Source organism: Trypanosoma theileri (genome assembly GCF_002087225.1).
Source record: "Trypanosoma theileri isolate Edinburgh chromosome Unknown TM35_Tth_7_V1, whole genome shotgun sequence".
In the NCBI taxonomy this organism is placed as follows: domain Eukaryota; phylum Euglenozoa; class Kinetoplastea; order Trypanosomatida; family Trypanosomatidae; genus Trypanosoma; species Trypanosoma theileri.
The window spans coordinates 877,888-894,507 of NW_021639849.1; the positions used below are offsets into that span (position 1 = coordinate 877,888).

The window sequence follows — 16,620 nt, forward strand, 5'->3', positions numbered from 1 at the left end:
TAATAATTCTCATTATTATTATTATTATTATTATTATTATTATTATTATTATTATTATTATTATTTGTGGTTGTTATTGTTTTTATTTTTTTCTTAATTCTTCTTTAACTCTTTTTTTTTGTTTTCTTCTTTTCCTTCGTTTTATATCGTTTTTACCTTTTTAAGAATAGTAAAAGCGGAAGAAAGTGAAGAGAGAGTGGCGGCGTTCTGCCGTGACTATCATTTCACTGCTGTGAATCTCTCTTCCCTGGGCAGCTCTGGAGACTAGCGACGAGGTGTGGAGTGAGTGAGTTCGCGAGGGGGCGGGCCTATAGGGCGTCAGTGCATATTGTGCAGAGGTCAGTTCTGTGGGTTTTTGCACATTCAGAGCCTCTTTGTTCTGCCACTCCCTCTCTTCATATAATCTCACTCACTCACTCACTCACGCACTCACTCTTCTTTCTTTCTTTCTTTTTCTTTTCTCTATTTGTCTCTTTCTTTCTTTCTTTCTCCCTTTTTTCTTCCTCTCACCACAAGCGAGTGGAGTGAGTGGGAAAACGGAGTAGTTGACGACGAGGAGAGATGAACGTGCATTGGAAGCTGCGTGGCAGCGAACAGGCATCTGTTGGTATTATCAACGCCGTAGAGTTTGACCCAGACTTAGAGTTACTATGGGTAAGTGATAGTTTTGGACGATTGATGAGTTTTACCACTCAAAGCCAGACAAATACACTTACATGGACACCATACTCATCTTTCTCAGCTTCGACTCGACCAATATCTGGTATTTTCTTTCTACAGGGTGGTAGTAGTGGTGAAAAGATTGCGACTATTGCGGATCGCAGTGTTATTCGTGGGTATAAGAGAGGAGGAGCGTCTTATTTTTGTTGTCCATTGCCTCCGCAATCACAGAGTTATATTGATCTTTTTCACGCCAATGGAAAGACAGGAGTTGTGAGTTTTACTGGAAATGTTGGATTGACTCGAATGACAATTGATGATAAAAGAGTAGGGTTAAGTATTACTGTACCTCTTAATGAGTCAAAGGTTGTAGCTCTACAGCAAACAGAGAAATGGATTATCACAGGTAACACATCTGGTAGTATTGTTGTTCGTGATGCTAAAGAGCTTCAGGTTGTGGGAACTGTACCTCCTTCACGTCATCGAGTTCTTGCAATGGATGCATATGATAACACTGTTATTGCTGCTGTAGTGGAAAAATCAATAACGAGCAGTGTACGTGTTTATGATGTACGTAAAATGGATGAACCTGTTATAACCATTGGAAGTATTCCTTCTGATAGTATTTCACAGGTACGCCGTTACCGTGATTCCTTTGGAGTCTCAGCTGATCGTGCATTTGTGTTAACATCACGTGGATTTCACATTGTTCAATTAGACCAAACCATACCTGTGTATAGTTCAAATGGACTTATCGATGATACCTGCACATCGGTTGCTGTTTCACCAAATGGAATGTGTGCAGCTATTGGTAATGATAAGGGTTACTTTGTGGCACTTGCCCATCCGGCAACTCGTGAAGATTATGTGATGTCAAGATTTGAACAGCCGCAAAGACCAGTGAGTCCAGTCTTTACACAGAGTTGGGAAGAAAAAAAAGAGGGAGATACATCCGCCTGTTTTGATGAATCTGTACCACCTGAAGAGCTTGCATCCAATTGGCCTCCAGATAATTATATGATATTATCTGTTGCCCCACCAACACGTTGTCTTTGTGTGAATTCACGATCTATTGTACAGAATCGTTGGGGATTTTTACGTTCTGATTCTTACTTACCAGATGCAAAAGATAAAATTGCCTCTGAGTTGCCAAATCCATTTCCATATAATCTTGAACTTGGTGATGATCCATCAGCTGTGCAACATCTTCTTTTAGAGAAAAAGAAAGATCAAAAACGGTATAATTTTGGTTTACGAAGTGGTGAATCTATGGACTATGCCCCACTTGATCCTGCTAATCAAGTTTGTTACAGTTCTCACCAACGATTTGATTGGGGGAGCTTTAATGAAGTACCAAGAGATATCGTTGGTTTGGACAACAGTTTTATGGAATGTTGGATTACTGCTTTATTGCAATCACTTTACCTTTGTCATCCTCCAGACTATCCTATTCGAAGAGTTATTCTTCACCATTTATGCTCAAGGGAATATTGTATAGCTTGTGAGATTTCATTTATATTCTCAAATATGTTAATGGTATCTTCAGCAGGTCTTAATCCAATTGTACAGGTTTCAAACTTAATTCGAACCATGTACAGAGTACGTTCAACGGCATCTCTTTTTGAACCTATAAAATCACGAGATGATGCCGTAAAAAGAATGCATACAGCACAAAATGTCTTACTTGAAGCTATTGATCGAGCTCTTCAAGATGAAAAGGCCTATCCTTTTATGGATCACAAAGAACCATGTTTAGATTTTGAGAAATCTATTAGCTTTCTTTTTGGTACAGTATTTTCTTCTTCTGGTAAGGAGCATGTAGAGCCAAACTTTTACTGGGATGTTCCTTCCTCTGCGTTAAAGGTTAATGAAGGCTTACAACATCTTCTTAAACAACTTGAGACTTCTAATGATCGTATGGGAATTCAGCGTTTACCACTTATAATTGTATTACGGCTTAATCCAGAAGGTGGAACACTGAAACCACCAATGTCTCTCTGTATTACTCGTGAACCCAAAAATGAATTTAATTATATCTTGTGTAGCAATATAATTCATCTTTCTGATGATGCGGATGACACTGGAAATTTTGTGAGTCATCAGCGTATAATGGGAGATCGATTTAGTTTGGTGAATGATTACCGAGTAACTACACCAATGGAAGAACAAGAATTAGATGCTTTAATACCTGCTCTCCGATCACATCGTACAGTTATAGCATATTATGCACTTCAGAATTTACCTCGGATGCCATGTGATACACTTGAGGGTAAACGTGCTCCTAATATGTTTGAGAAACTTGGACCATTACTATTAAATGATGTTCTCTCAAAACCACTTCAACGTAACCCATTTACACAACGCTTCAAATCTCCCTTAGAATCACATTTTGATATTAAACCTAAAGATTTAGTAGCGATTGATGCTGAATATGTGATGCTTAATTGGAGTAGTAAGTGTATTAAAACAGAGATACCAGGTCAGTCGCAGAAAAAACCACATATGGCATTAGCACGATTGAGCTGTGTGCTTAGTAGTGCTTTAGGGGATGAACGTGTCATTGTGGATGACTACGTACACACACCAGAGACGGTTGAAGACTATGTAACACAATACAGTGGTATTTACCCAGGTGATTTAGATCCACTAAAGTCTTCTAAATGTCTAACGAGTCTGAAGGCGACTTATTTAAAATTACGCGCTTTAGTAGATCGTGGTGTTATTTTTGTTGGACATGGTCTTCTTCAAGATTTCCGTGTATGCAATATTGCCGTTCCCGCTGACCAAATGATTGACACCCTTATTTTATTTCACAAACCCGGCGGGAGATATCTCTCTCTTCGTTTCCTTGCCTATCATGTCTTGGGCGAGCGTGTGCAGGAGGATGAGCACGACTCCGTCGAGGACGCCCGCACGTCACTCCGTCTCTACCGCAAATATCAGCAGTTGGTGAGTGAAGGGACATTCGACACAGTCCTCGAGCGGCTTCTCGCCACTGGCGTCGAGACGAGTTGGTACGTGCCGGAGGGCCGCGACACGTTTGCCGCCTCGCCTGTGGCCTCCACCGGCGCCGCGAGTTCTCCGCTCTTTCCAATTACAACAGCAGCAGCCGTGGGAGAAAACGGCGGTAGTGGGAATAGTGCGAGTAGTGGGGAAATGGCATCAGCACTCTAAGAGAGAAGAGAAGAGAAGAGAGGAGAGGAGAAGGGGTACAGTCATTATATAGAAGAAGGAAAGAGAACAGAATATATATATATATATATACTTTTATATACTTTTTTCTTTTCTGTGTTTGTGGTGGTACCATCGTTGACTCTCTGTGTGTCTGCGTTTCTGTGTTCGCTTTGTATGGCTTGTGTTGTTTTTTTTTTTTTTTGATACGCATTTTTTCTTTTGTTTCTCCGACGTGGCTGCGGAGGAAAAAATGGAAACGCAAAAAACGAAAAAAAAAAAAAACAAAGAAAACTAAACACACTTCTCTTATTATTTTCACTGGTACATATGTCTCTGTGTGTGTGTGTTAGGAGGTGCGTGAATTTGTGTGTGTTAGTGTGATTATAGGGTTTCAATACCTTATCTCCCTTTTTAACGGGGTCTTTTCCATCTATATATGTATATATACGTATGTATGTATGTATTTATTTATTTTTTATGGTTTTCATTATTAATTTTGTATTTAATGATGTGTGTTTCTCTATTCTTTTTTTTTTTTCCTTTATTCCTATGGGCTGAACACCATACCTGGTGTCATGATAGAGCCGTATATAGGTAAGAGAGAGAGGGGGGAAGTAGAGAATCGAACGAATTAGAAACAACAAAAAAAAAAGAAAAAAAAAATACAAAATAGAGTGATAGAAATCAGGCAAGAACAAAAAAAAAAAAAAAACGAAAAAGAAAAAGAGAAAATAACATAATAGCACCATCTACAAGAGTAGAGAAGTCCAAATCGTGTAAAGGTGGAGATGCAACGAAGAGCTTCCTACACGGGGGTGCCAACATACCGCCAGGGTTACGTATCGCCCTCTGGTACGAAAGTGCAGTACAGCAACGATTGGGTGAAGTTCCACGCACTCGAAGGAGATGGACTGCGAACACTTCTCTACATGCATCTCTGGAAGAAGAATAAGGGCAGCGAGAGTGCGCTGAAGAGTGTGCGACTACCCGATACCGTTGTGTATGAGCACAACTTTCCGCGAGCATGGTATACATATGATGCCGAGTCAAAGGAGATCAATAAACATCCAGGTAGGATGCTAGATGCACAGTCTATTTATCAGCACTTCAGTCAAACACAGAATGGATGTGATGTGGTGGCACAATTTCTTACAACGTGTGTTCCACAAGATGGTAGTGAATCTACAGAAGAGTCTCTTCTTACATATATGGAATATTTCACAGCGGAAACACTACGTGAATTTCTATTTGGTCATACTCGAAAACCTGATGGAATTCTACAAAAGTTTGTTATTCCTAAAGGTGAAACCACAACGAGGAGAAATGCACAACTGCAAGTGATGTGGTCTCCTCTTATGACTGTAGTGTATAAACGGACAAGTAAGCATAAATTGGATGATGCTCAAGTTCCAATTCATGTTCGTTCAGCCACATTTGATGGGGATTGTAATTTAAGTGAACTTACTCTTGTTGCAGATGAATCCAAAGGCAGACTAGAGCGTATCTGCCGTGAAGTGGTGGATCATGTTTACTTTACAGACCGCAAACTTATCACTCGAATGGTATTAAATTTTAAAGTGGATGATGCAAATCGGGTATGGTTGCTTTGGTGCAGTTCACTACGTGTTTCTGGTGATAGTTTAAATCCTCGAAATTTGCGTGTTCCTTTAATGCTTTCCATGCGTACGGAAATATTAAACGATGGATCATCCACGAAGGATCGTAGTATGAAACGCCGTGAACGCCAGCAGCGGTTGCTGGTGATGGACAAACAACTCTTTGAATTCTCACGCGACTACGAATTTGGATATTACTGCAACTCTTCACATGTGCGTGAGTGTAAGCGGCTCGCCCTCACGCCCAAGGCGGAGACCCGCGCTGGGGACTCCCCCCGCCGCGGCCCCCCGCACCCGCTGCACGACGCCATGCGGTATCTGATCGCCCCCACGCCACTCCCGACGGGCCCCGAGGCCGCAGCGAGCAGCAGTGGAACGGCCCCGCAGCAGCCGCCGCTCTTAACTCCACAGAAACATCACACAGGGAAGAGGGAAGAACCGCAAAACAACATAGAAGAACGTATTAAAAACGAACTGACCGCCATGGCACTAGATGCGTGGTATAGTGTTTACTCCTCCACACTATCGGAAAGTCCGGACAGCATGCCAACTCGTATGGTGGCACTCGCCGAGCCGCTTGTGGTGGTGCTGAAGCCAAAAGAACTTGCTCGACTTCTCGATATTCTTGGACTAGAGAAGCCAGAAGCAGTCTCAACTCCATCACCATCACCATCACCACCACCACCAACAACAACAACAACACAAGAAGAAAAAAAGCAAGATGATGATAAACAAGTAGAAGAACAGAATGAAAAACCCCAGCAGCCTGAAGTAAGCTTGGCTCTTAGGACTGTTACAATGAAACGAGGGGTCGACTTTGGAAGCGGACGACGTTTAGATCGTCCACTCATAAACGCTGAGCGTGATGTAAGAGAGTTATTTGAAGAAATATTTTCTTCCAGAGAGGAAGAGATTGTGAAGCACTGTCTTTCCAATAAACGTTGGATATGGTGAGAGACACTGTCACCTTTTTATGTTAGTTTTTATTAGTGTCAGGTACAGTTTACTTTGTTTCTTGTTTAGATACGTGTACATATATATATATATATATACATACAAACAACGATGTGTGCTCCATCAATATATTTATCCATTCTGCCCTTCTGCATATCTCATATCATATATATATATATATGGGATGAAGTGTGTGTGTGTCTGTGAGTGTGTGGATGCCCACAGAATAGAAAGGAAAGAATGACTAGAGAGAGAGAGAGAGAGAAAAAGAGGGGTAAAGGGGTGAAAGCACACATCTGTTTACTTGTATGTATGTATGTATGTATGTATGTTAAACGTCACTTACTCTCTTCTTCCGTTCCCTTTCTTTTATTCCTTTTTTCCTCCTTCTTATCATCCTCTTTCCATATATATATTGTTCTTTTTCTTTTTTCTCTCTGCTTTTGTACTAGTCTCCTTGTTAACTGTCTCTGGAGCAGCAGAAAAGGTCTCTCTCTCTATCTCTCTCTCTCTCTCTCTTCACTCCAGGGAATCATCATCATCAACAAAGAACAACAAGGGTGTATTCCCCACACATCTATATATATACAAAGAGTATTTGTGGAGAGTAAATGTACTCTACGCTACCAGATAGACTCGCAGAAGATTATCGGCTCGCTGTTGCAGTATCAGGTGTACATGATAACAGTAAACAAGATATGAACGTTAATGCTAATATAAATGTTGAAGGCAATAGTTACGGTAACTCCAGCAATTGTTTAATAGTATCACCAACGGGTCGCACGCCACAACGCTCTACAGTAACTCAGAGTATTTCTCCTATTCATTTTAGAGAGAATACTGTAGATATTTACGCAAATGATATGATGTACTTGCGTACATTTGATAATGAACAATCAGGATTATCTCGTGGATTTCCTAGTCCTTTAGAGCAAAAGGCCGTTTCAGAAAGTCCTCATTTTCAGCATAGTTCACCCTCTCCTTTAGTGACTCAATTACGTAAGTCTCTTGAAGATTATGCTGAAGAAGTTACCACACTTCGTAGGCGACTAGATGAAGAGGAACGAGTTTGCATGGAGAAAGATCTTGCCCTAGTGGAGCTTGAGGAACGAATGATAAACATGCGAGTTCGCATGATGGAGGCATTAAGCATTTATCGTAAAAGTCATTTCACATAATATTAGTGGTTATAACTGGTGGCGAATCACTATGAGAGAATACTTTAAAAAAAATACTGGGATTGAAGAAATTGAAAAAAAAAAAAACAGAAGAAGGGAGCAGAAGTGCATAATGATGATGAGTAGTGATTGTCATTCCTATAATCAATCTATTATTATTTTTTTTCTTCTTCTTTGTTTCCCGAAGTTTTATTTTTCTTTGGATTTTTTCTTTACTTTCCTCTCACATGAGTCCAAAATGAGGGATGACAAAATAAAAAAGTGACGTAATCTTTCTCTATCTTTGTACACACTCCGTTGATGGGTGTACAAGGAGAGAAAGAGAAAAGATAAAAAGAATATCTGTTTAGTGTTCGAGAGTATTAACAAGTGGTACTATTCTTTAAACCTCTCACTTTCGTGAGAATATGTTATTTGATTCCTATCGTATTGAAAGGGACAGTCAGGTAGTATGAGACGTTACCTGTTGGTTATTATTATTATTATTCACTCTGTGTAATCTTCCTTCCCACTCTTACTTTCTCTTTATTGTGTGTATATATGTGTGGTCTTTACTAATGAAAAAAGGGGTGGGAGATCGGCTATGCAGGCGACTAGCGGCACGGCGGGGTATCACACATCTTTTGGCTACCGCACAGCGGGGGAGTTCACAGATCCACTTCTGCGAGTCCGCGGGTACACAGAGCCACAACTCACTTCACCGCAACACGCAGCTGTTATATTGGCAGTCTCTTTTGTTACTGCGTGTTTAAAACAGCCTATCGCGAAATTAGAATCATTTTACTTTATAGCAGATGTGCCGGGTGAGTCCAATCGCATCTACGGATCGGATAAACGTGCACACTTTTTTCGTACGCTATTTAGTACCCGTTGGTTTACTGGTCACTCTATACTCTGGAATACATCAGAGTATGTTTTTCTTCTTTCCGTTTTCACGACATTACGTAATGCCCTCTCTTTGAGTGAGAGTGACAAAAAAACAAATAGAAACAACAACAACACAGCAAGAGGGTTTATTGCTGGTGGTCTCACAGGTCTGGCATATGCGGCGGTGCGGCACCCATATGATGTTCTCCGGGCCACCGCAGATGTAGTTGAAGGTCCAAAACAGTTTAAGAGCGCTGGGGATGTATTGAAGACAGCCTTACGTGAAAGGCCCTCTGTATTACTCGGTATTTACAAAGGTTTTACGGCAGCAGCATGTGGTAGAATGGTACAATTTGCTGCTCAGTTTGGTATATATAATGCAACTCGTTACGATGGTGTTTATCATGATACTTCTGTCCTTTTCCTCTATTGTCATTTAGCTGCCTTCTTGGGTCAACTACTGCAATATCCTTTTATGTCTCTGAAATATCAATTGCGTCTTCGAAATCAATTTACACGAGGACAACCTATTACTTATCGTTCTTACATTGCAGAGATACGATCAAGACATGGTATTTCGAAGATATATGATGGATTTTTCACCAGTCGTCCTATTTTGAATGCTATTCCAGCAGCTTTGTTAATGACACTATACGACCTGTATACTCGACGCTACACTGAATACCTGCATCCAGAGTTGCAGAAATTGAATGGAGAAGTGGACCAACCGCTCTGTAGTGTACGCACCGCTCCCTACGCGGAGTCACTCCCAAAGTATCAATTTGGGCAGAAATGATTTTTAGTTTTTATTTTCCTTTGCTGAGACGCTATAACAGGAAAACAATGATGGGGAGTAAATGATGAAATAGAAAAAAAGGAAAAGAAAAGAACGAGAATCTGAGTGGGAAAAATACATTCTTACTTGAGATGACTCTACTTTAAACTCTTTTCTATTCCCTTTGCTGATAGGAAATGGTACATGTCTTGAGACTCTTACTTTCTCTATCAGGTGTGTTATTTTTATTTTTTATTTTTATTTCTTTGCAAATAACATTTTCTTTTTTTTCATTACGTCTCGCAGCAGAAAATTGCTTTATGCTTAATGAGACCTATTTTTGACGATCAATCCCTTTCAAAAAGAAGGGTTTCTGGTATTCCACCCAATATCATCCCTGTGGGTCTTGTATGTAGTCACAACAATGGGAATAATGCCAGGAGAGTAGAATGGGAAGAAGAGACATCTGTAACCGATGGAACCGCATTTCCCCGTGTAAGTATTGCAAGTCATATCAATCCCACTCTGAACACATTGAATCCACCGGCGTATGGATTGCAGCAGCAGAAGAAAGAGGCGAATTCGAGTGAAGGTTGTCAATCAACAATTATTCAAACGTGATTGTTTTTATGATAATCAGCGGCATGGGAGTCTGTACGATATGGCACATGTTAATGCTGTACGTGAGCACTATGCCCTTCGCCGTGACTTGCTGTTGACGCCCAAGTGGCAGTCGGATTTAGAGAGGAATGCAGCGAACGAGCACGTTTGGGTGGAAAACAGGAACTTGATGAACACACCGGTGCCTGAGACGAGTGTGGACACAAATTTCACGGCGTTGGTACGTCGGCGAGCGGAACAACATGATGCCGTCAATCGAGTGACTTTCCAAACAAACCAAAAGTAAAAAACAAAAACAAAATGAGAATACCATATTTTTATCGACCTTTACAACTACGATGGACTGTAAACAAACAATATATATATATATATATCTCCTCATGCAATGTTTTCTTCTATTATCTAGGTAACCGCGTAATCATGCTTTTCTCTCTCTATTTATCGATTTCTTTCATCACAAATAGTTTCTCCTCGCTTGTGCGGTGGCGGGCAATGGAGTTCCTGCGGCGGACTGTTGCGGACGCACGGCTGCGGCTGCGGGTCTCTGCGACCGTCGCGGCCGGCGGCCCGCTGGCGGAGGCCCTCGCGCTGGCGGAGCGGCACCCGGCGGTGGTTCTCGCGGCCCTTCGCGACGGCCTCGCGGACGCCCCGGCGCCTGCCGCCCAGCAGCGGCTCCGCCTCCTCGAGCGCCTCGTCGACGCCGGCGGGTACAACTTCCACCGCGCCGTGGCCCGCGACACCGCCCTCCACGCGCAGCTCGTGCGCCTCGCAGCCGCAAGGGCCGAGACGGAGGAGCAGCGGCGAACACGCCGGCTTGCGCGCCTCACCGTGCTGGAGTACTCACGCATGTTCGCTGATGATCCAGAGCTCCGCAGCCTCACAACTTTATTGGAGGCGGTAGAGAAGTGTACAGGCAGGAGTCTCCTGCGATCTATAGAGGTGGAGAACAAGAGAGTTACCTTCATCGACCCTCGTCCAGAGGATATTATATTAATTAGTCCAATTAGGCGATCGGCAAAAGATTTGCCAACGCAGGTGAAGCCATCAACATGGTCATGTCATATTTGCACTTATATGAATAAACCCACCTCAACAAAATGCTTCGCATGCAAGACACCAAGACCAACTCGTCCGTCATCACCGCCACCACCACAAACTGTAACTGCAACTGCAACTGCATCGCTATCTAGTGGAAAAACAAATGGTGTAGCTGAAACAGAGGAAAATATCTACAATGGGGTTGCTTGTCACAGTCCTCTAAGTGGCGAAATTAATACTGGTGTTGTCGCAAACAAAGTTTCTTCACCGGAAAAAGAGGATGAATCTGCTTCGGCATTTGTAGAAGAAATTGTTGATGATGAGATTGCAGATGTGAAAACAGACGGATTAGGCGTGGAAAAGTTGGATGATACTGTGTAAAGCTTTAAACGGAAAAGTTGGTTCTTTTTTTTTTCTTTCTTATAATCAACACTACGCACATATTTTTATGTGCTTTATTTCTCATGACATGCATACACACACACGCAAAGAAAGGTGAGGAGATGTCTGAGGCAAATACAATGAATACTATATGAAAGAACTCTAAACCCGGTGACTTTTCTCCTTTCTTTGATGAAGAGAAAAAAAAAAACCCAAAAAAAAAACAAAAAAAAAAAAAAACAAACAAATACACTTGAGAATGTTATTTGCAGAGACTATAAAAAGAAAAAATAAGAATAATAAAAAAAAAAAACGCTTGGATGGAAATATAATAAAAAAGAGCGAAAGAGCTAAGGTGGGTGGGGGTTACTGAGGTGAAGTTGATTACTTGTGCGTCTCTGCTTTTCTTACTACTAACACAGTAAAAAGATCTTTATTCCATTACTGTAGCTGAAAAATGAGCTTTTCTGCGCGGGAGGCAATCGCTTTTCTGCAACAGTTTGTGGATGATCATAATTCCCCAAGGTTTTATGTTATTCCTGAGACTTCTCCAGATGTCACTACGGAGAAAGTATCATTTTTGGAAAGTTGCTGGAGTTCTGCTGTACAAAACTCAAATAAGTATCCCACTAACAGCAACAATAATAATAGAAATAGCAGCACTAACAACTCTATCGGTATAGACGCAAATCTCACTGCACTTGGTACCTGTGGTACTTGTTCCCTAACTGACATATCGCCGCGCAAAGCCTCCGTAGTACCTTGTGAGGCCCCATCTAATGTAAACCCATCAACTCCATCGATAAACTCGGATAGCCAAGAAGGTTTTTTTTCCACCGCTGTCATTCCTGTTCATCCAGATATGAGTAATAGAAGTGGACGTAACGGTGTGGCGTGGGTGGTTTTGTAGCTCTTATGCTGTTTGCTCTCCTTTGTGGGTGTTAAACTTTTTCTTCTCTCTCTGTCTCTATGTCTATCTGTCTGTTTATTTGTCTCTTTTTTTTTTTTTTCTTTTCTCAGGATGTTCGAAAAGAAGTGTTTTTTTTTTTTTTTTCCTCGAAGAGTTGTAAAGAATTTTTTTTTTTTTTTGAAAGCATATATATATATATGTGTATGTATATATGTCTAGATATTAGTTCTTATTTTTCTTTTCTTTTTATTTTTTATTTCCCTTTCTCTCTTTTTTTTTTCTTTATTTTCAAATACAAAACTGTATATTTGTTTTTTTTTTTTTTTATTATTCTTTTTTTTTCTTCTTTTAAATTCAATATACTTCAATATTATTAGAGTACGCATAGGGGTTTGTAGGATGCCGAAGGAGCCGCGTAGTGTTTCTATGGGCGTCATTAGTGCGGCCCCGCTGCACGCTGCGTCAAAGAAACTTAAGTTTGCCACAGAGGTGACAACACTCGGCAAGACGTCTACACGCAAAGCGTCAAAGAAGAGCGAGCAGCAAGTTGGATTAAAAACAGGTGGAAGTCAGAGTGGTATGGTCTTTAATAAGGGTTTTGGGCAGCATATTCTGAAGAACCCGCTTGTAATTGCCGCTATTGTTGAGAAGGCGGCGATCAAACCAACGGATGTTGTGTTGGAGATTGGCCCTGGAACGGGGAATCTCACAGAGAAATTGCTGCAAACGGCGAAGCGAGTTATTGCCTTTGAAGTTGACCCGCGAATGGTGGCAGAACTCAACAAGCGATTTCAGAATACTCCACTCGCGGCGAAACTACAGGTGATTCGTGGAAACTGTTTAGATCATGAATTTCCCTTCTTTGATAAGTGTGTGGCTAATGTGCCCTATGCCATTTCCTCTGCTCTTGTTTTCAAATTGCTGAAGAAACCAACATTTAAGTGTGCTGTGCTGATGTTCCAGCGAGAGTTTGCTCTTCGTGTGTGTGCGCAGCCCGGATCAGAGGCGTACTGCCGTCTATCTGTTAACTCCCAGCTACTGGCACGCTGCAGTCATCTGATGAAAATCAGTAAAAACAGCTTTAATCCTCCACCAAAGGTAGAATCCAGTGTTATTCGCCTTGATCCAAAACATCCACCACCAGATGTTGACTTTGAAGAATGGGATGGACTTGTTAAATTCATTTTTAACAGAAAAAACAAGAAGGTCTCATCTATCTTTCGTACAAAGAACGCATTGCAGACATTGTATGAGAAATACTGCAGTTACCAAAAGATGGAAGGGGCAAAAGAGGTGAAAAGTCTTGCAGAGTTCAAAGAATTATTGGAGTCGGTCATTCAAAATCCGGTATTTGAAAAACGTGCAAGGGTACTAGACCAAGAAGCTATTACAGATCTTCTTTGCCACTTTACAACAAATGGTATTCACTTTGTGTAGAAGGCAATCAAATCTACACAACGATATCTCTTAACTTCATACTGCCTGAATTGAAGTAAACTCTCTTCCCCCTTCTCTCTACGTCTAAAGAGAAAAAGGAAAAAAAAAAAAAGAAAAAAAAGGGGAAAAAGGATACACAATCGGTAGAACGAAAGAATAGTGAATACAAAGGAAAAAGTGAAGAAAGTATTCCGAATTCGTGTAATACATATTCTCAGCTGTCAGGAGAAGCATAAAGTGAATTTTCTTTTTTCTTAAAAAAGAAGAGAAGAAGGGTAAAAAGGCAAATTTGGTTCTTTCACCTACATGTTTTTGTTTCTCTTTTTTTTTTTGTTTTCTTTATCCTCCCAACATATATTCTATTCTTCACTTTTGACTGAGAATTTATTAGAGGCGCCTCTTTGCGTTTTTCCTCATAGAGAAGAATAAAACTAGGGCCAGATCTAACAAAAAAAAAAAACAACAACAAAAAGAAAAAAAAAAGAAAAGAAGGCGGAAAACAAATAATAATTAAATTAAAGAGAAGAAACAAACAAACAAAAAAAAAGGTGACAATCGCATTCTGATGTTACGTCATCGTTCTTTAGTTACAGCGGCCTCTAAGAATTTTACTCCGTTGCAGGTGTCAAAGCGACGGTTTACTGATAAGATTGTTGTGGGGTCCTTCGCCGCACTTTCCACCAGCGTCACTATCCTTGGCATCTTTCACCTTATTGTGACCCCAGTGAGCTCCACCATTGCTGCTGCCACTCTCTCGGCGGCGGCGGTGAGTGGTGCGCTTGTGGTCTTCGAGGGCGGAAAGAATGAGGGCGGCACAACGTTCGGTGCAGTTCTTGGAGTTTTCTTTGGTGTGATGGGCGGGTACTACGCCAAGTCATCTAAAGAACCATGGCGCAAATGAGTAAAGGTGGGGGTGGGAGGGGGTGTATCAAGTGAACGATGAAAAGAGTGGAGTGTGAGGGGAAAAGAGAATAATGAATCACATCGTTACTAGTACCACTGACCACTTTTTGTAACGTCTACTGCATACCATGCTATTTTTCGCTTCCTGCGGTCAAAAAAAAAGAATACATACATTATTACACAGACCCACACTAGTCTGCAGATGAAAGTCTGTTTTTTTTTTTTCTTTTTGCCCCTCTCTCTCTCTCTCTCTTTCTATGTTTGTGTGTTGGTATAGTGTTGCATTACTAATATAGTTATTCTTTCTTTCATTTTTTGTTTTTTTTTTATATCAAATTGATGTTTCTTCTTCTTCTTCTTCATAGTCACAGACATCTATACACGTACGCAGACTCACATAAATAAGTGTGTACGTACTAGAGTATACACACACAAACGAATACATCCTCTACTACCACAATAGTATCTATTCTGATATATATATATATATATATATATATATGTTGCGGATTACTCAAGTGTGCCGCACGGCGTTACCAAATCTCATTAACACTGTTCGTCGCACACCGGCTTACCTGCGACATGCACCACCGGGTTTGTACGTAACGTGTGACTTTGAAAAAAGCCGAAGGCACGCAACACTACTCATTGATGCCTCACTCGATGGTGAGGCGCCGTTAACAAATGGCACTTATTTGCTTACTTCTACAGAAGGAGATGATGTTTCGTTTCGTCAAGCTCAAAGTGCTCTTGTTGGTCTCCCCTATGCACAGAATGCATCACAAGCGTCCTATTTTGCTGATAATCTCCTGAGTAGTTCTCTAAAACGTGGTGGTATGGGGATTCCCTTTGATGGTATACAAACTTTAGTTATTCCAGAGTTAAACCCCTTCGCTGCTCACATTGTAAAGGAACTAGTAGCCCGTTTACCACAGTTAAAAGTAGCGTGTAGCCCGTTAACAGCAGCATTCCTTTCGGATGGTGACTTCTGCGCAGGAATAAGGAAAGCTCTCTGTGAGAATGATGAACAACTCACCGCAAAGTTGATTGAGTTTGCTGATTTACCACAAACTAATCTTCATATAATAGAAGATGGATCAACTATTTCATTTTTTGGTGAAAGTCGAAAGTTATCTGTGGCGAGTGGTGATCTCTCACAAACGCGTGAGAGATGGAAGCGGGAACGTCGAAATAAATTAAAACACTTTGAATCTTATGGGTTGTTTTTGTATGATCCTGCATTCCATGCACTCCTTGTAGGTCCTTCTGCGGGTGTACACTTCCCTTGGCTACCGTTTGTAGTTCATGAGGCCGATGCCGCCGCTCTGTTGTTGCTGCCAGACGTTCTTGCCTCGCTGAAAACAGGCGGATCTCCCTTATTAGAGGTGTGGCATGTGAAGGAATTGTGTGAACGGATTGCAACCGTATTGCAGAAGTTTCCCGAATCCCAACGTGTGCTTACAACTTGTTATGGTGAATTCCCTGGAGGGGCGGATGGTTATCTTGGGCGACTGCAGCAGACCGCAGAAAAGTTAGAAGAACTGCGAAGTCGACTTGGTAGACGTTTATCTACAGATACCGTGCGAGATATGAATAAGTGGAGTTTAATGTTGGAGGAGAAGATTATGAAAGAGATTCTCTTCACTAATACATCCTTAGAGAAGACATCAGAGGTAGTACTAGATGCCTACAAGAGTTGGGCAAATAAATTTTATACTGGTAGAATCGCACGTGCACTCGCCCAAAGTGCCGCTACACTTCCCCCCGATGCTCTCCCTAAAGATCATGTGCGTCCATCAACAACAACAACAACAACATCTTCTTCTTCTTCAACATCAACGCCTAGTAATACAGAAGGGATAGCTGGTGTACAGCTGTTGAAACGCCACCTTGAGAAGAGAGGAATGAACTCACTCTCACCCATAGTGGAACGGGAGGAGATTGACGTGAGAGTATTTCTGGCAATGGACTCGGAGGAGTTGAAGAAGGTGTTTAAGGCCACTTTTGGTGTAGTCAAAAAGATGGAAATGTTGCAGCAGGAACTTAGGGCTTCACATTAACAAAAAAAAAAAAAAGACGTATAACAGGAAGCAAGAGGAGAAAGAA

At 41.3% G+C, this 16,620-nt stretch overlaps 10 protein-coding genes across 10 annotated transcripts; all 10 read left to right on the forward strand.

The window, feature by feature from the left end:
• Positions 1 to 561: 561 nt before the first annotated feature.
• Positions 562 to 3,834, forward strand: TM35_000074880 (ubiquitin hydrolase; the record flags this gene model as incomplete). The annotated part of the gene is made up of 1 exon (XM_029023934.1): positions 562 to 3,834. The coding sequence occupies one exon, from the start codon at positions 562 to 564 to the stop codon at positions 3,832 to 3,834; it is 3,273 nt and encodes a 1,090-aa protein (XP_028885130.1).
• A 788-nt stretch (positions 3,835 to 4,622) lies between these two features.
• TM35_000074890 (uncharacterized protein) lies at positions 4,623 to 6,404 on the forward strand (the record flags this gene model as incomplete). The annotated part of the gene is made up of 1 exon (XM_029023935.1): positions 4,623 to 6,404. The coding sequence occupies one exon, from the start codon at positions 4,623 to 4,625 to the stop codon at positions 6,402 to 6,404; it is 1,782 nt and encodes a 593-aa protein (XP_028885131.1).
• Positions 6,405 to 7,015: 611 nt separating this feature from the next.
• TM35_000074900 (uncharacterized protein) lies at positions 7,016 to 7,582 on the forward strand (the record flags this gene model as incomplete). Its single annotated transcript, XM_029023936.1, has 1 exon — positions 7,016 to 7,582. One exon carries the CDS (start codon positions 7,016 to 7,018, stop codon positions 7,580 to 7,582), a length of 567 nt encoding a protein of 188 aa, XP_028885132.1.
• A 583-nt stretch (positions 7,583 to 8,165) lies between these two features.
• Positions 8,166 to 9,245, forward strand: TM35_000074910 (uncharacterized protein; the record flags this gene model as incomplete). Its single annotated transcript, XM_029023937.1, has 1 exon — positions 8,166 to 9,245. One exon carries the CDS (start codon positions 8,166 to 8,168, stop codon positions 9,243 to 9,245), a length of 1,080 nt encoding a protein of 359 aa, XP_028885133.1.
• A 529-nt stretch (positions 9,246 to 9,774) lies between these two features.
• Positions 9,775 to 10,131, forward strand: TM35_000074920 (uncharacterized protein; the record flags this gene model as incomplete). The annotated part of the gene is made up of 1 exon (XM_029023938.1): positions 9,775 to 10,131. One exon carries the CDS (start codon positions 9,775 to 9,777, stop codon positions 10,129 to 10,131), a length of 357 nt encoding a protein of 118 aa, XP_028885134.1.
• Positions 10,132 to 10,337: 206 nt separating this feature from the next.
• TM35_000074930 (uncharacterized protein) lies at positions 10,338 to 11,264 on the forward strand (the record flags this gene model as incomplete). The annotated part of the gene is made up of 1 exon (XM_029023939.1): positions 10,338 to 11,264. One exon carries the CDS (start codon positions 10,338 to 10,340, stop codon positions 11,262 to 11,264), a length of 927 nt encoding a protein of 308 aa, XP_028885135.1.
• A 457-nt stretch (positions 11,265 to 11,721) lies between these two features.
• Positions 11,722 to 12,174, forward strand: TM35_000074940 (uncharacterized protein; the record flags this gene model as incomplete). The annotated part of the gene is made up of 1 exon (XM_029023940.1): positions 11,722 to 12,174. The coding sequence occupies one exon, from the start codon at positions 11,722 to 11,724 to the stop codon at positions 12,172 to 12,174; it is 453 nt and encodes a 150-aa protein (XP_028885136.1).
• A 399-nt stretch (positions 12,175 to 12,573) lies between these two features.
• On the forward strand, positions 12,574 to 13,611 carry TM35_000074950 (putative ribosomal RNA adenine dimethylase family protein; the record flags this gene model as incomplete). The annotated part of the gene is made up of 1 exon (XM_029023941.1): positions 12,574 to 13,611. One exon carries the CDS (start codon positions 12,574 to 12,576, stop codon positions 13,609 to 13,611), a length of 1,038 nt encoding a protein of 345 aa, XP_028885137.1.
• Positions 13,612 to 14,176: 565 nt separating this feature from the next.
• On the forward strand, positions 14,177 to 14,512 carry TM35_000074960 (uncharacterized protein; the record flags this gene model as incomplete). The annotated part of the gene is made up of 1 exon (XM_029023942.1): positions 14,177 to 14,512. The coding sequence occupies one exon, from the start codon at positions 14,177 to 14,179 to the stop codon at positions 14,510 to 14,512; it is 336 nt and encodes a 111-aa protein (XP_028885138.1).
• A 502-nt stretch (positions 14,513 to 15,014) lies between these two features.
• TM35_000074970 (putative serine peptidase) lies at positions 15,015 to 16,574 on the forward strand (the record flags this gene model as incomplete). The annotated part of the gene is made up of 1 exon (XM_029023943.1): positions 15,015 to 16,574. The coding sequence occupies one exon, from the start codon at positions 15,015 to 15,017 to the stop codon at positions 16,572 to 16,574; it is 1,560 nt and encodes a 519-aa protein (XP_028885139.1).
• Positions 16,575 to 16,620: the final 46 nt, after the last annotated feature.